Below are 22,867 nucleotides of genomic sequence, written 5' to 3'. Positions count from 1 at the left end.
GAAGCAGGATGTGAGCGCCATCTTGGCTCACTCGATGGGCGGGGGGAACTCTAGAGCAGGCTGCAGCGTGTCCACTAGGCCAAACCCGGAAAGCGGCTCTCTACACTGTGGTCCTGTTGATGACTTCCTATTAACTGTTGGCCACAGCATGCATTTTTAGTTTTCCGCTGTATCTCTCTGCTGTTGACACTTTGTCCAATATGAACCTTTGAAATAGTTCATGTGAGAACTTACCTGTAATTGTGTATTTAATCAGTGGGACGCATGGCACTATACATCCCCTTTCAGTCATACTCACTTTCTTCAATATGGCAGGGTTACTTATAACCCCACTAACTACTTCCCATCACATCTGTCTGTTCCCTTGCATTTAGGTTCAGCCTCACTGGACAGTTTTTCCCCATCTCTAGCTTTACCAGAATCATAATAGCGAAATCATACAGTATCTGTCCTTTTGTGTCTGACCTGTTTCACTCAGCTAAGCCTTATGTCCTCAAGGCTTATCCATGTTGTCGTATGCTTCAGGACCTCATTTGTCTTTCTGCTGCATAATCTTCCATGTTATGTATATACTATATATATACATATAGTACATATATACTATACGTGTATACATATGTATATACATATATACATTTTTTGTTTCTCTGTGTTTCCCATTTTTTGTTGATGGGCACTTGGATTTGTCCATCTTTGGCAGTGGTGAATAGTGTTGTTACTGGACAAAGTCTGTGGATTCTTGCCTGGCATGCCTAGTGACCAATTCCTGAGACACCAGGGTTTCAAAGAGAGAAAGAGTTTATTATTACGTGTGTTGTAGGAGAGCAGATGGCCTAGCGGCCCAAAATTTGTCTCCTGAACTGTGGTAATTCTGATAGTTTTATTAGAGAATAGATGGGCAGGGTTTAGGAGAATGAGCACAGTGCCCCCAGATGATGTTGTTAGAGGTGGTCTGATTATTGAGTATGCACGGATTGATTACATGCTTAGTCAGCTGGGCCCATTTTGCTTTGCTCAGTCTTGGTTATCAAGATTACTTTGGACTTTGGGTGGGTTAGTTCTGGGCTGACCCAGGATCCTTCATTAATAAACAGCAGGGGCTGTCTTTAGTGATTACAAGACTCTAAAGTTGAAAAACTGGATAATTGGGTACAAATGAAGATTAGTCACAAGGTTTTTACAGTCACAGGGGCACAAGTTAGAGGCTATACAATCATTATCAGAGATTAAGGCAGCTGGATTATAATTTAGAGATTTCAGGAATTCCCCCTGTCTGCTCTAATATAGCAGAAAGCGAAAGGGTATAACTGTATAGTGATTCAGCAATCAGAATCTTCCCTTAAATCTTGATTTCTCAGATACAGTGTCGCTGTGAACACTGGTGTACAAATGTCTGTTTGTGTCACTACTTTCAGCTCTTCTGGGTGTATATTGAGTTACGGTGTTGCTGGGTCATAGGGCAACTGAATATTTAGTCTTCTGAGGAATCACCAAACTGTTTTCCATGGAGGCTGTACCATTATATGTTCAGCCACAGGAGAACCACATCCTCTCCAATATCTGTAGTTTCCTGTTTGTTTAATAGCAGCCATTCTTATAGGTGTGAGGTGATATCTCATTGTCATCTCAATTTGTTTTCATGTTATAACTAATGAAAATGAACACCTCTCCATGTGCTTTTTAGCCTTCTGTGTTTGCTCTTCAGAAAAATGTCTATTCATATCCTCTGCCCATTTTATAAGTGGGTTGTTCTTTTGTTGTTGAGCTGTATAATTTCTTTATGTACACAGGATATTAAGCCTTTATCTGATACGTGGTTTCCAAGTCTTTTCTCCCATTGAGTTGGCTGCCTCTTCAAGGTTTTGGACAAAGCGTTTTGAGGCACAGAAGCTCTTGATCTTAAGGAGTTCGTGTTTATCTATTTTTTCCTTCACTGCTTGTGCTTTAGGTGTAAAGTTTAAGAAGCTACCTCCTATTACTGGATCTTGAAGATGTTTCTCTGCATTTTTTACTAGAAATTTTATGGCACTGGCTCTTAAATTTAGGTGTTTGATCCATTTTGAATTAATTGTTATGGGGTATAAGGTAGGGGTCCTCTCTCATTCTTTTGGCTATTGATATCCAATTCTCTTATGCCCCAAAAAAGACTATATTGTCCCAGTTTAGTGGATTTGGTGGCCTTACTAAAGATCAATGGTCCCTAGATTTGGTGGTCTGTCTCCACACTCTCAATTCAATTCTATTGTTTGACCCTTCTTTGTACCAGTACCATGCTGTTTTGACCTATGGCTTTATAGTCAGGAAGTGGTACACTTTTTTTTTTTTTTAGATATCTTTACCTATTTAGTGTCTCTTTCCCTACCAAATAACTTGGTAACTAGCTTTTCCAAGTCTTCAAAGTAGGTTGTTGGAATGTTGACAGGCATTGCATTGAATCTGTAGATCAGTTTGGGTAGAATTGATATCTTAATGACAGTAGCCTTCCTGTCCATGAACATGGAATATTTTTCAGTCTATTTAGATCTTTTTTTTTTTTCTTTTAGCAATGTTGTGCGGTTTTCTGTGTACCAGTCCTTGACATCCCTAGTTGGGCTTATTCCTAGATATCTGATTCTTTTGGCCACTATTTTGAATGGAATTTTTTCCTTAATTGTCTCCTCAGATAGGTCATTGCTTGTGTGTAGAAACATTACAGATTTTTTATTTTTGTACATTAATCCTGTATCCTGGCACTTTGCTGAATTTATTACCTCAAGTAGCTTTGTTGTAGATTTCTAAGGGTTTCCTCAGTATAGGATTATGCCATCTGCAAATAATGTAAGTTTTACTTCTTCTTTCCCTATTTGGATGCTTTTTATTTCATTGTCCTGTCTAATCACTCCAGCTAGGACTTCTAGTATGGTGTTGGATAATAGTGGTGGCAGTGGGCATCCTTGTCATGTTCTTAATCTTAGGGGGAATGCCATTAGTCTCTCACCATTGGCTGGCTATGGGCTTATCATTTATGCTGTATATGATATTGAGGAAATTTCCTTTGATGCCTACATTTTGAAGTGTTTTCATTATCGGGAAAGGATGCTGAATTTTGTCATAGTCTTTCAGCATCAATACATATGATCATGTGATTTTTCCATTTCAAATTGTTAATGTGTTGTATTATACTCATTGATTTTTTTTTTTTTATGTGTTGAACTAACTTTCTGTTCTTGATGTAAACCCCATTTGGACATGATGCATAATTCTTTTAATGTGTCATTGGATTCAGTTTACTAGTATTTGTTGAGAACTTTTGCATCTGTGTTCATTAGGGAGATTGGCCTGTAGTTTTCCTTTCTTGAAGCGTCTTTATCTAGTTTTGGTATAAGAGTGATGTTGCATCATAAAATGAGTTAGGTAGCGTTCTGTTTTCCTAAATGTTTGAAAGATGTTGAGCAGGATTGGTGTTAGTGCTTTTTGGAATGTTTGATAAAATTCCCCTGTGAAGCCATCTAGTCCTGGGGTTTTCTTTGTGGAAAGATTTTTGATGACTGATTGGATCTCGTTACTTGTGATTGGTTTGTTGAGATCTTCTGTTTCTTCTCCAGTTGGTATAGGTAGTTCGTGTGTTTCTAGGAATTTGTCCATTTCATCCAAATTGTCTAGTTTGTTAGCATATAGTTGCTCATAGTATTCCTATGATTTTTAAAATTTCTTCCAGATTCATAGTAATGATCCTTTTCATTTTTGATTTTGTTAATTCTCCTCCTATCTCTTTTTTTTCTGTGTCAGTCTAGTTAAGGGTATCCATCAATTTAATTTATTTTCTGAAAGAACCAAATTTTGATTTTGTTGATTCTTTTGTTTTATTGTTCTCCACTTCATTTATTTTTGCTTTAATCTTTCTTATTTCTCTCCTTTTCTTTTACTTTGGGGTTGGTTTGCTGTTCTTTCTGTAAATTCTCTGTTTGCTCTCTTTCTGTAAATTTGAGTCCTCAGTTTTTGCTCATTCTTGTTTTTCAATATAGACATTTAGGGCAGTAAGTTTCCTTCTCAGCACTGCCCTTTCTGCATCCCGTAAGTTCTGATACGTTGTATTCTCATTTTCATTTGTCTCCAGATATTTACCAATTTCTCCTTTGACCCACTGATTATTTAAGTGTGCGTTCTTTAATCTCCATGTGTTTGCGAAAGTTCTGGTTTTTTGGTGATAATTAATTTCCAGCTTCATTCCATTGTGGTCGGAGAAAATGTTTTAGATAATTTCAATCTTAATAAATTTATAAAGACCTGTTTTGTGTCCCAGCATATGATGTGTCCTGGCAAACATTGCATGAGCACTAGAGGAGAATGTTAATCTGGTGTTTTGGTGTGTAATGATTATATATGTCTATTAGGTCCAGTTCATTTATCACATTGTTTAGGTTCTCTGTTTCCTTGTTGATCCTCTGTCTGATTGTCCTGTCTAGAGTGGAGAGTGGTATATTGAAGTCTTGCACCATTATTGTTGAAACTTCTGTAGCTCCCTTCAGTTTTGCTAGTATTTACTTCATGTACTCTGGAGCTCCTTGATTTGGAGCATAAATATTTATAATTGTTATATCCTCTTGGTGAATTGTCATTTTTATTAGTATATAGTGTCCTTCTTTGTCTCTTATGATGTCTTTACATTTAAAGGCCATTTTATCTGATCTTATAATTGTTATTCCTGCTCTCTTTTGGTTACAGGTTGCTTAGTACACCTTTTTCCATCCCTAAACTTTCAATCTGATTGTGCCCTTGAGTCTAAGATTCATCTCTTGTAAACAGCATATAGGTGGATTACATTTTTTTAATCTATTCTGCAAATCTGTATCTTTTAGTTGGTGAATTTAGTCCCTTAATATTTTTAAAAAACAAAACAGCAGATCATTTATGTTGTTCCAACACAATATCAAGTGCCCCTCTTTCCACCTGATAGAAAACATTAGTATGTGTTAATCTGGTTGGTTTCAAGTGAAAGGCAGTATAATTTTACCTAACCCCATATCGCCTTAATTCACACTGGAAGTCACCTGCAACTTTGGGGGACTGTCCTACCTTGAGCCCCTTCATCTCTTTACCCTAAGGTTTTATGCAGTCACAGAGTTGTGACTATCCTGCAGGGAGGCCAGATAGAAGGACAAGGTGGCCCCTCAAACAGTGGGGTTGGGTACTGGTGGGTAAACATGAATGCTGTCTCATCCCCCTATGGGACAGTTCTGAGGGGTGCTCTACAATAGTTCCTCAGGTGGTCCTCTGAGAAAATGAACCCCAATTGCCACAGTTCATGAATGCAGCCTTTAGTGGTTTCCCACCTTCCCTGTCTCACTCCTGACTCCCTCACCTGCTTCCTAGGATCACCTCTTAAATAAGCTATGGATACCCAAATCCTTGTCTTAGGAACTGCTACGGGAAGAACCCAACTAAGAAAAGAGTGTGATGGTACAGAGTTTGCACATCAGAGTTAGCCAGCCTGGACCTGCATTTTCCAGTATGATAGGTGCTAGTATGTGTAATAATTCAAGATTAAATTTAAATTAATTAAAATTTACAAAATTGAAACAATTTCCTCGGTCACACAGTCCCTTAACATTAGAGGTTATTACTGTAAAAATGATTCTTGAATCTACCATCTTATCCTTTAGTTTTTTTTTTTGAATGGGCAGGCACTGGGAATCAAACCTGGGTCTCTGGCACGGCAGACGAGAGAGCTCTGCCACTGAGCTACCTTTGCCTTCCCCTTATCCTTTAGTTTTTAATTGTCAGCTCTATGTATTCTTTTCTGTTTCTCTCTTTTTATCTTGTAAATTTCTATTACTTGTACTTCCCAATTCTGTTCCTTCTTCCAGACCTCACTTTCCTGCATTATTTTTTCAGCGGATAAGACTCCCTTTGGTATTTCTTGTAGGGCAGGTCTCGTTGATACGTTTTCTCAGTCTTGTCTGAGGAGATTTTAATGTATCTCTCAATTTTGAGGGACTGCTAAATTGGACAAAGAGTTCTTGACTGGAAGTCTTTCTTGTTTAGGATCTTAAAATCTATCATACCTCTGTGTTCTTGCTTCCATGGTGGTTGAGTAGTCTGAACTCAGTCTTATATATTATCCCTTGTGTGTGGTAGATCCCTTTTCTCTTGCTGCTTTCAGGACTTTATGTTTCTTTTCAACACTTGACAGCTTGATTGGTATGTGTCTTGACGTAGGCCTATTGGTATTTATTCTTTTTGGAGTTTTGGGGCCTCTTTGATTTGCTATTTATTTCTTTTATGAGGGTTTGGAACTTTCCCTGATTATATCTTCAACTAACTTTCCCAGCCTTCTACTCTTCTTCAGGACACCAGTTGTTCTTATCTTTGTATGCCTTTTGTTATCCATCATTTCCCCAAGAACAAGTTCCTCTTTTTCCATCTTTCTTGCCCCTTGTTCTTTGGTGCACTCTAATTCAACTGTTCTGTGTTCTAGCTAACTTTTTCTTCCTTCTGCCTCTTCATATCTGCTATTATATGTCTCTAGTCTGTTTCTAATTTGGTCTATATATCTTTCCTCTTTGTGAAATCTGCCATTTTTCTATTTAATATTTCAAATTATCTTTATACTCTTCTAGCACATTCCTCATATCCTTTATTTCTTTATAAATATTCTGGAGTAGTTCCATATTCTGTGACCCCTCTGGAGTTTTTTGTTTGTTTTTTCACATGGGCAGGCTCCGGGAATCGAATCCGGGTCTGCGGCGTGACAGGTGAGAATTCTGTGGCTGAACCACTGTTGCTGCAGCTGGGTTTTGATTTGGAGTTTTGATTTGGATGTTTGGCTGGGCCATTTCTGCTTGGATCTTCACATGCTTTGTGATTTTCTGTTGTGTTTAGGGCATTTGGTTATCTTAGATTATTTTTCAAGTTGATTTTCTTCACTCATCTAAAGTTTTGTATTTACTTGGTTTTGCATTGGTTTGCTTTTGCAGTTGGTTTGTCAGTAATTACCCACCAAACCAAGACCAGGATCTCATGTAGGAGGTACAGTTCTACTTGAGCATCTGTTAAAAGCTGGACAGGGGTGCACGGGTACTTCACTGGCAGAATACCTGCTTGCCACATGCTAGTCCTGGGCTCAGTTCCTGACCTATGCACTCCCAAAAGTAAAAAATAAAAAAATGATAATAATAATATGAAAGTATGAAAAAACACACCTCAACAGTAGTAGGCCCCAAGCTTAGAAGGAGACACTCCAAGGTATATTGGGAATGAACTCAGACTGATGTCCACAGAAGGGAGAGAAAATTTGAAAATAAAGATAAAATTAAATTAGATTAAAATTAAAAATAACATGAATATATAAAAATATTATAAATAAAAATTTAGATGTAACAATAGTACTACTGACAAAAATATGCATAGAAAAAAACACTAAATGTTAAAAAAACAAAAAAAGAAAAGAAAAAAAGAAAACCTAGGCAGATAGGGAGTGTGCTAGCCCACGCTTACTGCTTCTCACCAGCAGGTGGTGCTCCTGAGACACCTCCTCCCCTCGGTTCTGCGGCTCCTGATTACAGCGGCAGGATGGGAAGATGGCAGACGTGATGGGCGTGCTGCTCCTGGCCCGTGGTGGTGGGACAGGGGAGCTGACCACTGTGCCCAGGAGAGCACCTGGCTCACAGCACACAGTGCCAGCACATCTGCCGCACAGATAGGACAGTTCTTCGTGCCACCCTGCCGGGCAATAGCTCTTAGTACCTGGGGTGCAGCTTTTTGGGGTGGATAGCCAGGCCTGCTTTCAGGTGCCCCATGGGCACTGCTGGCTATGCAGCCTCAGCGAGATTCCCCCAGCTGGGGCAGGCTGCAGCGGAGAGACAGTCAGTTCCCTCTGATCTCACCTCCCATGTGTCGCCATCTGTCCCCAGTGGGGGTCACTGCCGACCCGACCCATCTTGCTCTCCCTGTCCCGACCTCCCACCTCTCTCCTCCCCAGGAAAACCCGGAGACCCTCTTACAGTCTCTCACCCCACTGTGTGTGCAGTCCCAGTCATTCTCTCCACCTCCTGTCTTGTCCCACGGAGCAGGGGTGAATTCATTTCAGCCTACTCCATCATCTTCCCCAATGAGGATTTAATATCAAGGATCTCTAAAGAAATCCTGCAATTCAGCAATTAAAAAACAACCTAATTTAAAAATGGGGGAAAAAATCCTAAGACATGAGAGAAAAATATCTTCAGAATAAACCCATCAAGATAATCAGATGATCAGGCATTAGCAAAAAAATCACTTGCCACACTAAGACTCGGGAAAATATGGCCCAGTCAAATGAACAAATTAAAAAGTCAAGAGATACAGAATTTGGAACTAATCAAAGATGTTCAAACAAATCTAAGTCAATTTAATGAGATGTAGCTAAAGACATAAAGACCAACGTGGGCTTATTAATTTAACACCTCTACGTTTTTCACAAGATTTCATTCCACACCAGCGTTCTTACATGATTTATTCCTATTAGTATAAATAATTCACTTTCAAATAAAATAATTACAAATAATTTTCTCCCTGCGCTGAGGTTCCTCATTCTTCAGCACATCCTAGTTCCTTTCCAGTTGGCCTGTCTCAGCCGTGTTAGATTTCCAGACCCCGAAGATCATAGCTCTTCAAATCCATGGAACCCATATAGGAATGACTATTGCGCCACACCATTATGTGTGCCATCTTCATCTGCTTAAAGACTCATTCTTCTTTATTCTCACCCCCAGGTGTCTGTTGGCTGGAAGTGACACCCAGGTTGAGCAGGAATTTCCTTGTATTTGATAGTTCTAGTTCTGAAGAAGACACCCAAACTATTTCTTCATAAGCCTTTAAGTACGGCTCAAAACTCCATCCAGGAAAATAGGCTTCACAGTTCTACTTTGGAAGTAGCTTTTTAAAAACTGAACTGCAATTAGAATTCAGTGAGTCTTCTGAAATGAAGAATGGTCTTCCATTATGATGACTCATCCAGTCTTCTGAGCTTGCTGCTTTGAAATATAAGATCATTGCTTCAGTCAAATAAGGTCTGAGACATGGCTAAATGCCTTCCCACATTATATTCAAGGGTTTCTCTCCAGTATGACTTCTTTCATATAGAATAAGGGATGTGTGCTGACTGAAGGCCTTTGCACATGTTTTCCATGTATATGGTTTCTCCCCAGGATGAATCCTTTCATCGTGGCAAGGTGTGCAGTCTGACTGAAGGTATAAGATCTGTCTGCAGTATGAACTCTCTTATGTCGATGTAAAGGATATTCAGTAAACTGAAGGATTTCCCACATTCCTCACACTGATAGGGTTTTTCTCCAGTATGAAGTCTCTGATGTTTGATGAGAATTGATGAGACTTCTTTGATGAAGTCTCTGATGACTGGCGGCTGAGAATTTACTACATTTATTGCATTTGAAAGGCTTCTCTTCAGAATGAATGTTCTGGACTATTTTAAAGCTTTGCAGCTCCAGAAAACATGTTCCCACATTCCTTATGTTCAGAGAGTTTATCTTTGTATGAACTTTGTGATGTTGAATAAGGTTATGAATCTGATTACAGACCTCCTACAACATTTATTGCTTCTGTATTGTTTCCTCACAGTTGTGAGTGTGGAGTAAGGGTTGAAAGCCCTCACATTTATAACATTTGTAAGGCTTCACCAAGTGTGAACTCTCTGATGAGGCATAACTGATGGAACGTTAGGAAAGGATTTTCCACATTTTCTGCATTGGTAAGGACTTTTTAACGTGTCACTTCTCTGCTGTAGTCTGTGACTTAGGACCTTTTCATTATCCTGAGTTTTCTTTCCACTTTGAATTGTTGTGTGTATGATAAGAGTTGATTTCTTACTGAAGCCTCTACTGCATATATTGCATGTATGGATTTTCTTTCTGTTGTGAATTCTCTTAGGAAGCAAAAAGGATAACATTAGACTGGAGGTTTCCCCACATTTTCTGCACTGGTGGACCTCCTCAGCAATGTGAATCTTGTGGTGCATGCTGAGAGATGGGCATGGACTGATGGCCATCCCGCAGTTAGACGTTTGCTTTTCCTCATAAATGTTCTCATGTAGAATAAGTGGTGTTCTTTGATTGAAGCTTTCCCCACATTTGTCACATTCATGGCTCTTCTTTGCTATATAACTTTCCTGAGGAAGAACGAAGGATGAGATCCGTATGACATCTATTCTGCAATTACTGTACTCACAGATACATAAAAACTTCAGTTTCTGATTTTTATTGCTGTAATATTGAAGGACGTTGGAATGCCTTGTGTGGTAGTTAGATTCAGGTGTCAGCTTGGCCAGGTGATGGTGCCTCGTTCTGTTGCTGGGGCCAGGAGCCATGAGCATGTGAAATTCATCGGTGGGTGATTCCATCTGCAGTCGGCTCAGGGGAGTGCCTTCCACAACCAGTGTGCTTAATTTAATTAGCTGGAGGCTTAAAAGAGAGAGGTCAGAAGAGAGCTCAGTGCAGCACAGCCCAAGCAGCCGAGCACACCTCATCTCAGCACTTGCAGCGCAGCCCAGATGTTTGGAGATGCAGAAAGGAATCGCCCTGGGGAAAGCCGTTGGGACCCAGAAGCTGGGAGAGGAGGCCAGCAGATGTCACCCTGTGCTTTCCTGTGTGAGAGAACCTCAGCTGAAAGTTAGCGGTCTTTCCTTTAAAGAACTATAAGTTTTAATATAAATCCCCTTTTATTCAAAGCCAGTTCATCTCTCGTGTGTTGCATTCTAGCAGCTTTGGCAGACTAAAACACCTGTGTCTTGAAACTTCACTAAAGTAATGTACTAGTTTTAATATATATTTTACAGATTCCTTGGAATTTTCTGTGTGCAGCACAGAAAATTGACTAGAGATGATTTTCTTTCTTTCTTTCCAATTTTCCTATACTTTACTTTTCAGTTCTGGAATTTACCTTTGGTTGTTTTGTTTTATTTGTTTGTTTGTTTTTATAGTTTCTGTTGCTTAGAAACTATAGTCTCCTCCCCTCCTCCCTTTTTAAAACATGCTGTCACTACCTTATCCTCCTTTTGGTACCTCTTCAGTGCCTTCAAATACTTGTTTTACATTTTTCTAGCGTTTATAATTGTTCCCTTAGGTGGGTTATCCTAACCAGAATGCTCAGCTCTTCTTTCTTTCAGCTGTTTATTATACAGCTGTTCAGACATGCAGAAAAGTTGAAAAAAACACTAAAGTGAACACCTGTATTCTGACACCTGGTATTTAGGACCCAAAATCTGGGGACTCTGCTTCTAGAGCCTTTCAGTAGAAAGAGTCAAGGAAATATTTTAGAAAAATCATGAATTCTCATGGATATTTCAAATTTGAATTTAATTTTTCTTTTTTTTTTTTTTATCTTCTCTCTGATAATGAAAATCTTGGTTCCGAATAACATTATAACCCGATACACTGAGAATCTGATTTTCAACCCTGCCCCTTCCACCCAATTTCTTCCCTTCCTCTGAAGGTAAAATTTGAATTTGTGTTGGTTTATCTGCCATCATTTCTGTTTTTACAGTGAGCAGAATGCAAGTATATTAATAGTTCCTTCACTTCCTAACAAAAATATAGACTACTAAAAAACGTTCTTCTGAAGCTTTCTTTTGTATTTTATTATGAATATTTTCAAAATACAGGGGACTGAATGAATCTGTTAGCTTTTTGAGTCCTGTAATTGAGAATTACTTGCATATTATTGGCTGCACGATTTGAAATTTTATCTTTGGTCTCCTATCTCAGTTTGACCATTTAAGCCAGAGGTCAAGGTACTTAACAAGAATTTGTTGGATCACTTAAATTACAGGCAAAAATTGTGATTTTTAAGGTTTATTATTTTGTGATTTTACTTGAAAAATCGTGTATTGTTTTCTCTTCTTAACACTTTGCAGATTGAAGATCCAGGATGCTTCTGGGTTGTTATAAAAGGATGTAGTCCCTTTTTAGATCATGAAGTTGACTATAAAAAACTAAATGTTGCCATGAATGACTTCTATAACAGCATGTGTCGAGAGAAAGAAATAAAACCATTAATGTTGGAAGAAGGTCAGGTACGTATCTAAATGTGCTTCAAGCACGATTTCTTGACATACTATTCAGAATGTAAAATACTGGGTCATCTAAGATAATAAAAGCCTTGGGATTATTTTAATTGCTTATAATCATTGCCTTGCAGTTGGGTGCTTCTGGTCACACAAGATTTAGGCTAGTTATGGAAGTGGATGTTTTTTGTAGGAGGTTCATGTGGGGCAATGAGAGATGGAATTTCATCTGAATCCAGGCATTGGCCCCATCTTCCTGAGGCTGGAAAGAAGGGAAATTTTCTGGACCCAACACAAGTGGAGGGACCTCAGCATAGAGAGTATAGGAGTCTTTAGTCTGTGGCCGATGCCACCCTTTTGGTTGTTCTCATGGCCAACTCATGTTTCATTTCTCTCCGTCCACATCTCGGCCCCTCCTTCCTTTCTTTCAGCCTCAGCTCCCATTGCCAGATTCTCTCCATGGAAGAGTCTTTTCTTCAGTTGACTTTGAATTTTTGTGTTAGTGTGATAGAGAAAGATGTGTAAACTTATGAACAAAATTAGAAGTACTTTGAATTCCTATCCCCTTCCCCAAATTATCCGTAGTATGTAACATAATTTATTGTTATTTTTCCGTAACATTGACTTGCTGAAGAAATGAAACCAGGTCACTTGTCCTTCCAAAATGTTCCACATTTGATATAGATAGCTGATTACGTCCTCATGGTAGTGGTTAACTTTCTTAATTCCTCCCTGTATTTTCGGTGGGCTGATAGTTAAATATAAAGCTTTGATTAGATTTAGGGTTACTTTTTCCCCCCAAGCATGGGTGGGGCTGTGAACTTCATATTGTACAAACTGGGGAGACAGATAACATCTGGCCGTTTCACTTTTAGCATTGCTAAGGTTGGTGGGTGGGTTCAAATAGACAGCTGGGTCCCCCCTGTGTGGCATTACTCATCAGCATTCCCTGTGACGGTTTCAGCATTCATTGACCACCACTGTCCAAATGAGCTCTTTGATTCAAGGTTGCAAAATGATGATTTTTCTTATTCCTTCTGAATTCATGAGCTGGATTTCTTTTGTCTAGAAGTACTTTACCTCCTCTACCAGGGCTGTTTGGGTACCCTGAAATAATACAGTTCATTCTGGAAATGTGGAAAAGTTTGCTTTATTCTTTGTCTTATTGGTTTTCAGTGTAGTGATTTGTGCCCCCTCTGTCTTTCCTCTCTGGCCTGGTTCTTCCTGGTGAGCCACTTCGTAAGCCTACAAGCTCTGGTGTACCCATCTGTGGGTTGCCCATGAAGTGGACATGTCCTGGGAGTTCTGTGTCCAGTCTGCGTGCCATGGGCTGTCACTCCAGCAGGGCAGTTCCCCTTAAAGGGGCCATAGTCATCATATGCTAGGCACTCGGTGTTCTAGGTGTGGTGACATGGCAAAATGAAGCAGATAATAGTCCCCAGCAGTACAGAGCGGGTGTCCAGTTGGAGCAGCAGCTAGTAACCAAGTGTTAGAGGCAGTGAAAGCCATGAGGAGGGTGGGGGGTAGACCTTTCATATTGCTGGGCATGTGATGAACAATTATTTATGTTTTATTTTCTGATTGAAGAAGGGAAAGCATTTTCCTAATTTTACTTTCTGAAGATTGTCTTCAGTTAAGGAGCCCAAGCACTGAAGTAAGAGAAAGCATGAACGAGATTTCAGCTCTGTTTCCCGTGGATGTTCTTTTCCTGACAAGCAGCATTTAGCAGGACAGTCCAGCCTCCTTGTGTCTCTTTCCACTCCCGTAATGTGGAGTGTAGACTGAGCTGCCACCTTCTATTTCTCTTATTGTGTGACTGAAGATTTTTAATGCTGACCTTTAAAGAATGCATCTTCTTCTTTTGCAGATTTGTGTGGTGTATTGTCAGGAGCTGAAGTGCTGGTGCCGGGCTGTGATTAAGACCATCATGTCTTCAGCAGACCATTACTTGGCAGAGTGTTTCCTGGTGGATTTTGCTAAGTACATTCCAGTCAAGTCTAAAAAGTATGCACATATTGATTTTGCCTTAAAAATGTAAGGTTTTTAAGGAAAATGTCCGTTTTCAAAGTGAGGAGGTAGAGGTCTTCACCTTTTGAGAAAAAGGTGAAACTGGAATTACTTCCCCGGAAGAAGGGGAGACTTGCAGACTCCATTTCTGCTTCTGCTGAACAGACGAGAAAGTGGTTGTCGTGACGGCTCCGGAGGCTCTGGCCCTTTTTCTCCCTCCCAGGGAAGGGGCCGGGCAGGCTCAGGTGGTTGCACTGCCAGCCCGCTGTCCAGCAGCCCTCTCGGTTGTTCTCTGAGTGTGATGAAGTGGCTCCTGGAGGGAGGCTTGGCTGCAAGAAAGACACTACCAGGAGGCAAAGAGAAGCTCTGTCGGTCTGCGCAGAAGGGGGGTTTGCTGCTAAAAGCTCACCTTACAAAGAAGAGAGTGTCTGTTTCTGAGGTTCTTGAGGGCCGTATTACGTGGCTGTGGGCAGCCTTTTAGAGTAGGGGCGAGACGGCCACTTAGGTAGGGAGACAGGACCCAGGGGGCAGCCAAGCCGCCCTCGCTGATCTGGACCTCCATCAACGGAGTGCTAGGACACTGGAGCAAGCAAGCCAGTCTTAATTGATCTTTTTCATAGTTTCTTATCCCAAGGTGTCAGTGAATATGAGGACCCTCTTCCCCTGAAGAAAGAGCAGTACCAGACTTGAGTTACAATAAAAGGTTGATCTTGAATAGAAGGAATTTACAGACGAAGGATCATATCAGACATTGAGAATCTGCAGATATTTGAGAGAAAAAGTAGATGCCATCATAGCTTTATGACTGCACCTTTATCACAATTGCTATACAAAATGACTATTGTGTTAACCTGCTTTGTGAGATTTTCCTCTTAGTATTAGATAGCTTGTTTTAGGCAAGAGGATCACATGATCACACAGAGCTCAGGGAGGCCTCGAGGGGCAGTTAGTGCAGCTGCCTCTCCTGAACTGCCGGAGCCAAAGCTGGGTGGGCTGCCAGTTCTAGCAGCAGCTGGGCTCCAGGGAAGAGATCCTGTTTATGTTAAAATGGCATGTTACAGGGGGCTGTCCTTGCCCACTTGGGAAATAAAAATGTTGAACTTCTTATTTACAAATTCTCAGTCTTTCAGCTGTTTTTTTTGGGCACAGTTGGCAAACTAATTTAAAGACATCTGCCAATTACAGAAGCTTTAAGGCAATTGTGTTGTATATTGAAATTGATATTCAAAAATTTCGATTGAATGTGCTTCATAGATTTGTTCATTATTACACAGTGATTCTTAACCTTTTTTTTTTTCCATTTTTGTCCCCCTGAGGAGCCTTGCTAGACATTTTTTCCCTTGTCTTCCCCTCGATTCCATGAAACTTTAATACTGCAGATAATACTGAATATCTGTTTCTGTATTGTATGTATACCTGTGCGCTTTATACATAAAAATAATAAGATTGTTTTCATCTCCCAAGAGTGAGTTTTTGCTCTCTTGGTTAAATTTCTTCAAGTATTTCTTTCATTGGTAGTTATTTTGAAAACAGAAAGAATTATTTTTGTGTGTGTGAATGTGTTTTGTTTTATGTTGAGTATGTTAATTATATAGATATAAAGAAAAATATTAATAAGCTTTCTTTATAATGAAATGATTTTTGTTTCACCGTTAAGCATCCGAGTTGCAGTAGAAAAGTTTATGCAGCTTCCCTATAGAGCGAAAAAATTCGGACTGTACTGCACAAAGCCAGTCACATTACACATTGACTTCTGTGAAGACAGTGCTGAAATTGCGTAAGTATAGCTTCTAAAATATGTTGAATCATTAGTAAAAGTCTTGAATCAAGTGAATGATGCTTCTATCAAGTCAGCTCCTCTTTCGAAAGACTTGAGAGATCTCTTTGTTCTTCTGGAACTGTCTTCTTAACTGTGTTTGTCAAACCTGACCTCCAGCTGAATTCCCTGGGCAGCCCCGTCTCCAGATGCTGTGGTCAAGAATCTGTGCGTGAGTGCCTGAGTGTCTGTGCTTTTTGACCTTTTTTTTTCTTTTTTTTTTTTAATATTTTTATTGAGATACTTTTATGCACCATATAGTCCATCCAAAGTATGCAATCAGTGGTTTACAATATCATCACATAATTGTGTATTCATCATCATGATCATGTTTAGAATGTTTGCATCATTCTAGGAAAAGAAATTAATAGACAACAAGAAAGAACTCATACATCCCGTACCTTTTACTCCTCTCTCTCATTGATCCATAGTATTTCACTCTACCCAAATTGTCTTTGCCCATTGTCCCCCCTCCCATTATTTATTTATTTTCCTTAGTTTTTTTTACTCATCTGTCCGTATCCTGCATAAAGGGAGCATCAGACACAAGATTTTCACAATCACAGGTTCACGTGGTAAATGCTGTAATAGTTATACAATTGTGTTCAAGAATCAAAGCTACTGGAATACAGTTCAACAGTTGCAGGTACTTCCCTCTTGCCACTCCAATATACCATAAACGAAAAAGGAATATCTATATAATGCATGAGAATAACCTCCAGGATAACCTCTAGACTCTGAAATCTCAGCGACTGAAATTTAATTTTAATAATCTCATTTCTCTCTTCCCCATTTTGGTCAAGAAGGCTTTCTCGATTCCATGATACAGGGTCCCAGCTCATCCTCAGGAGTCATGTCCCACGTTGCTAGGGAGATTTACTCCTTGGGAGTCACGTCCCACATAGGAGGGAAGGTAGTAAGTTTACCTGCTGAGGTTGCTTAGAGAGAGAAGCCACATCTGAGCAACAAAAGAGATTCTCTGGGTTTGACTCTTAGGCATAATCACAAGTAAGTTTAACTTTTCCTTTGCAGGAATAAATTTCATAGGGGTGAACCCTAAGATCGAGGGCACAGCCTATTGAATTGGTTGTCTCCACTGCTTGTGAGAATATCAGCAGTTCCCCAGGTGGGGAAGTTGAGTATTCCCTCCTTTCTCCCCAGTCCTCCAAGGAAGTTTGCAAATGTTTTTTGATTCTCGGCTCAAATTACTCTGGGATGTATTGGGGATTAATTAACACTAACCTGTACAGATCAATAACATCTTACACCCCATTCCAGATTCCGTTCAAGATGATGTTCAAATAAACTGACTGTACAAGTTAAATTAGATAATGTGCTACCAAAAATAGAAATTTTGCACTAAGTGTACATCCCTTCCTTTGGTCTCATACAGAAGTTGAAGTTTTAAAATAGTTTTTGAGCTTTTTTTTTAAAAAAGATTTATGAAAAGTAATAAAGGAACAGTGAAGAAAAGCATTCATATGCTATAGGATTATGTAGCATTACAAAGAAAAAAAGTCCTTTGCCTTCTTCCCCAGCCCTGCTTCCTCCCTCTGACCTGTTAAGGCTCTGAACTTCCAGACTGTTTTCATTGCTTTCTTAAACATTTATGTGTGTGGAGTTTTTAATGAAAATTGGAACATGCTATCATATTTGCATATTTAACTTAAGAATGTATGTTGGTACTCTGCCGAATGTGTACCTCTCTATTCTACTTTCAGTCTATTTCATGAGTGCTTCCATAATATTGATTCTGTTATATTGGTATACCTGTCATATTGAACCATTCCCATCTTGATATCCAGCTGGATAGTTTCCAAACCATGCTATACTGTTTCCCTAAGAGTACAGATAAATCCTTATGAAATATATGGATGTAGAGGTATATCTGATAAATACACACACCTGCATATGAACATATCATAAACACACACAGCATCTTTGCCCCCTTTTCCTAGTTTTTGGCTGTTGCCAGTGTTTGTATGGATGGCTCCCTGTACTGTACTCTGTTAGGGGTGGTGGTAACTGTTGTCATCTCAAATGAGCACTGCCGAGGGGCTTGATTTTGGTCTGTTGTGGTCTGTATGACTGTCCCATCCTTGGACTTAGTCCTCCCCACCCCTGCCTGGAGTGGCAGCACAATTCTTCCTTGACTTGCCCGCCCTGCTGATCTTGCATTGTGCTCACGTCTACTCTTGTGGCCACCTTTGTGGGGTCTTTGGAGACCCCCTCCCATTGCCCACCTTACTTCCCATCAACCCCCGTTCCCTTGAGTGGTGAACGCATCACTCTTGTGCTGATCTTGGAATCCTGAAACGGTAAGCCAGTGTGTCTCAGCTGAGGCTGCTGTGATGCATGCTGTGGGGGTCTGTGGGGCAGCCTCAGACCCCTTGTCCTGACGGACTCACAGAGTGTACCTGCCCAGCCTGCTGCCTGCCCTCCAGGGCTGGCGTGAATGGCAGCGCCGGCATGGCCAGCTCACCTGCCACGTCTGCCTGATTCCCTCGACCTCTTGCTTCTTTGTGGCCGAAACCCTTTCCCAGCCCCACGGCAGTCTGCAGAGGCCCCTCCCCCAATCTTGGACACACCCAGCCCTTGGACACCCTCCACTTAGGTAATGGACTCCAAAGAAAGTTATCTTATTGGATTTTGTGATCACCTTCCTTAACATAGGGTACCTTTGTGTTGACACTCCGTCCAGAACTTCCATTTCATTATGCATATTACATAATTTGACAGATTTTGTTAATTTTCCCTCCATCGTTGGAGTTTAGAAATTCCTTTTTTTTTTTTTACCACAAGCATTGAATATTACCAGGCTTTTAATGTTTGCTTGTTTCGTGTGTGAAAATGGTATTTTGTTTTTATTTGCATTATCTGACTTGCAAAGCTGAGTCCCTTTTTTTACAGCACAAAATCATTTAAATCAATTTAACACATGCACAAAGCAGCATGATGCATATAGACTATACTCTCTATATGTATAGTCAAGGATGTGTTTAACGTGGGGGATTTCAGTAAGGCAGTGGGTTTAGAGTATAGAAAAGCTGTGAATTCTGAGTATGTATAAAAGAAGTTGGTTAGTTGATTGATTTAACCTGTTCATATCCTAGGCTAATTTTTCTTTTGAGTTATTTGTCTTTTTGTTATTGGAATCTATATTTTGTTAAAATAAGGATGAATTTATTTGGTAATTGTTTGTGTATAGCTAGGTTTTGAAACCCTGTCTATTTGTGCTCCTTTTAGAAACTCTTTAATTTTCTTGAATTAATGTGCTTATTAATACCTTCTCTCTTCGTATAAATAATATAAGAATATTTCTGAGTACTGAATATGTGCCAGGCACAGCAGGGCTGAGTACCTTGTGTGTATTCCCTTGTTTGGTCTTCAGAACAATCCAAGCAGCATGGTGGTATCATCTCTGATGAATAAAACCCGTGCAGAAACATGAAATATATCACTCTCATCTTTTTTTTTTTTTTTTCTTTTTGTTCCTTGCTCCCAATTTGGTTTTTCCTGGATGCTGGTGGCAGCTCTTCTGATTTTCTCTGTGAAGCACAGAGGGGCATAAAATGGGAGGTGGTGAAGGGGAGTGGAGTTGGCAGAGTATACTGGAGGCTGCTGGAGGCCAAATCTTGGGAATCCGAGTCTTTCCAGCCTTCCTGTCAGGTCGGGTCAGGCAGCCTGTGTGACACCCCTCTGCCAGTCTGTGCTGGGCACGTTGTTCTCAGGATCCCTGTCCCCGGGAGCTCGTGCTCGGGTTGGGGAGGTGGAGGTGTTGCAGGAAACCAGTTACAATGCCATGCTGGTGCCTGTGGGGTCTCCGTGTCAGCCCAGAAGGGTATCTTAACCCCAGGGCAGAGCCAGAGCCAAGCTGCCTGCATCCCTGCTATCTTCATCACATACTCCAAATGGAGCATCGTGAACTTCCAACGTGTGACTTACAAGATGATGGTAGTAACCATCCTCAGCGTCTTACTTAACGAAGTTGCATTTGTTTGCTCTTCCAGACCCGCCAAGAAGTGGGACGGTGCTGCTGTTCAGTACTTTCAGAACATTCTAAAAGGTGAGACCAGGCCACGACTACTGTAGGCTGCAGCACCCAGACGTGGTCGTGGGCAGCCGTCTGTGGGCGAGAGGCTGGAGATAATGGCTACTCAGCCGTTTCTCTCCTCCTGAGGGTTCCATCCCTAGTTGGCGCTTCTCCCACCCCAAGTGTCAGAGTGACTCTGCACATCTGGAACTTTGGGAGTGAGGGTGGACATCACCGCTTGATAGTTAACGTTAGAAAGAGGCTGTTTGGGCGAGGAGCCCCTGCACACAGAAGCTGCAGCACCACAAAGTAAATTTATGCCATTTCATTGAACTAGCAGTTGATGAGAAGCCTAGTAGTTTGAGTGAGCAATGGGGATCGTGTACGGGTGTTTATTGTGCAATAATCATTGCTATTTGAAGGTGTATAAAATGTCTTTGTCTATCTAGTATCTTCTGTTTTTTTTATACTGATGACTATAAAATGTAATCCCATTTATGGCACCTGTCCTAACAGCTGGTGAAATGATCATGCTTCCTTTCTGAGGCATTGGTAGATGTAAGATAAGGTATGCCTGGCACCCAGTTGGGGTCCTGGCCTCTCTCCTGTGCTGCCCCATTGTCATAGTAGAGGGAAAGCCAGATGCTTGAACTGGGAGTCTGGGAAGGTAGCTGACTTGGGCGTTTGTGGATGCCTGGAGGTGAGAATTCAGCCTTGAGAAGGCAGACCACCTCCATTTGTTTTCTGCCCTGCCACACAAGCTGCTCGACCTACTCTGAGTCTGTTCTCCTCACCCTTAAAATGGCAATAATAGTTTTTACCACAAAGGGTTGTGGAAGAATGAAACACAGGGTAAGAAGCACTTTGCATGCATAGCACTTGAGATGTGCAAAGAGCTCAGTAAATGGAGCTGCATTTCGGTTAGAAACACTCAGAGAGTAGCCAGGAACTCTCCTCTATGAGCGCTTGGAGAGACTCTGAAGGTCAAAGGCTGAGACTGAAAACATGGGATTGGGAGTCACTGGAAGAGAAGAGATGGCCAAGAATTGTACTTAAGGAAATATTCTTCGGGTGGCAGGAGGAGGATGACGTTGATGGGGCCAAGGCATTAGTGACGGACTCCACAGTCAGGGTAGCTTGTCCCTGATATGCCCTCCCCGGGCCCGTGGCACTCTGAGAGCCCCCCACACTGGCCGTTTCCGTGCTGGGCAATCAGACCTGGTGAGCAGAGGTGAATAAGTGGGAAATGGTCATGGTGCTTCAAGAACATTCATCTAATCCATGTTTTCTTTTATGCTCTTTAGCAGCTACCCAGGTGGAAGCCAAATTATGTGCTGTGGAAGAAGATATTTTTGATGTTTACCTTTATGTAACTATAAAAAATGAAAAGGTAAGTGGGAGAATTGTACTTTAATTTCACATTGTTTTAATGTTACCTTAATGAAACAAAAGGAAAAGTACCAAGGAAAACAATGTCACAAAGCATAGAAATTATTTCAGTCTTAATCTTAATCTTTCAAGATCTGGCTCAGAACGGGAGTAGCCAAGATTGTGTACTTTTCTTTTGAATACTTATAAAAATTACTTCAGCATTTTAGCTGGATTATTTAATAATCAACAAGAAATTATTCCAGTGGTGGTGAGTCTGAAAGTATTTTCTTGTAAGAAAACATCTTTTTTTATAGTTGCTTACATTTTCTGTGGTTTTAGTTCACTGCTTCCCCTCACACCCCAAATTTTCTCATTGTGGATAACATAAAGAATTCAGGTAACACGAGTGGAGAGAAAATAGACATCACAAGTAACCTTTCCTCCCCATTCTCTCATCCCACCTCATTTCCCGTTTGTTAGCTGGTAGCATTTTGGCTGATGAGCCTTTCTACTCAGGGTGCACGGTTGGCACAGGCATCTTTTGGTTTTGAAATAATGTTAGACTTTGCAGAAGAGATGCAAAAACAGTGCAGCTTTTGCATGTCCTCCACTCCTGTTCCGTTAATGTTCACGTCTTTCCAAACCGTGGTGTAGTTACTAAAACCAGAAACCTACCTTGAATTAAATATTACCTTAAGAATCTATAGACCTTATTTGAATTTTGCTAGTCTTCCCTCTAATTTCTTTCTTTGGTCTGGGATCCAGCCAGGATCCTGCACTGCATTTTGTTGCATATCTCCCAAGTCTCCTCCAGTCTGTGACAGTTTCTCAGCTTTTCCTTGGCTTTTTGACCTTGTCATAAAAGGATTTCTTGTACTGGAGAATGTTGCTCACTTTGGGCTTGTCTGATTTTTCTCACGATTAGAATGAGGCTGGACGTTTGTGACAAGAAGACCACAGAAGCTGTGCTGTACCCTTCTCAGCGCATCATATCGGGGATGCTTGATGTGAATGTCTTTTAGTTGTAACTGTAGATGGATTTTTTCTTGATTTCCTCCTCAGATTGTTCATTATGAGTGTATAGAAACACTACTGATTTCTGCATATTGATTTTCTGTCTCACCAGTTTGCTGAACTCGTTTTACTAGATCTAGTAGCTTTGTCGTTTGTATAGCATCATGTCATCTGCAAATAGTGAAAGTTTTATATCTTCCTTTCCTGTTTGGATGCCTTTTATTTGTTTTTCTTTCCTAATTGCTCTAGCTAGAACTTATAGCACGATGTTGAATAGTAGTGGTGACAGTGGGTGTCCTTGTCTTGTTCCAGATCTTAGAGGGAAAGCTTTTAATCTTCACTATTGAGTACGTTGTTAGCTGTAGACTTTTCATATGTGCCCTTTATCAGGTTGACGACATTTCCTTCGATTTCTATCTTTCCAATGTTTTTATTAAGAGAAGTTGTGGATTGTCAAATGCGTTACTGTGTCAATGGAGATGACGTTGTGGTTTTTCTCCTTCAGTATGTAATGTGATGTATTACATTAAAGATTTTCTTGTGTCGAACCACCGTTGCATACCTGGGATAAAATTCTCTTGATCATGCTGTG

General features: G+C 40.5%; 1 protein-coding gene across 13 annotated transcripts in view; it reads left to right on the top strand.

Moving 5' to 3' along the window:
• The window catches only part of TDRD12 (tudor domain containing 12), a 125,767-nt gene that overhangs the window by 18,844 nt on the left and 84,056 nt on the right, over positions 1-22,867 (top strand). For 12 of the 13 annotated variants that reach the window (XR_013163505.1, XR_013163506.1, XR_013163507.1 and 9 more), the window contains 5 exons: positions 11,885-12,043; positions 13,902-14,038; positions 15,699-15,818; positions 19,868-19,923; positions 21,195-21,280. Coding sequence is in view for 10 of the 13 variants with exons in the window: in XM_077132252.1 (XP_076988367.1) it covers positions 11,885-12,043; positions 13,902-14,038; positions 15,699-15,818; positions 19,868-19,923; positions 21,195-21,280 (558 nt within the window). In the remaining 3 variants the exon portion in view is untranslated. The remainder of the gene's footprint in view (positions 1-11,884; positions 12,044-13,901; positions 14,039-15,698; positions 15,819-19,867; positions 19,924-21,194; positions 21,281-22,867) is intronic. The other variant, XM_077132251.1, reaches the window with a different exon arrangement.

Source organism: Tamandua tetradactyla, chromosome 16 (genome assembly GCF_023851605.1).
Source record: "Tamandua tetradactyla isolate mTamTet1 chromosome 16, mTamTet1.pri, whole genome shotgun sequence".
NCBI lineage: Eukaryota > Metazoa > Chordata > Mammalia > Pilosa > Myrmecophagidae > Tamandua > Tamandua tetradactyla.
The sequence above is the reverse complement of the archived record's forward strand: the minus strand, read 5'-3'. Positions and strand labels throughout refer to the sequence as shown.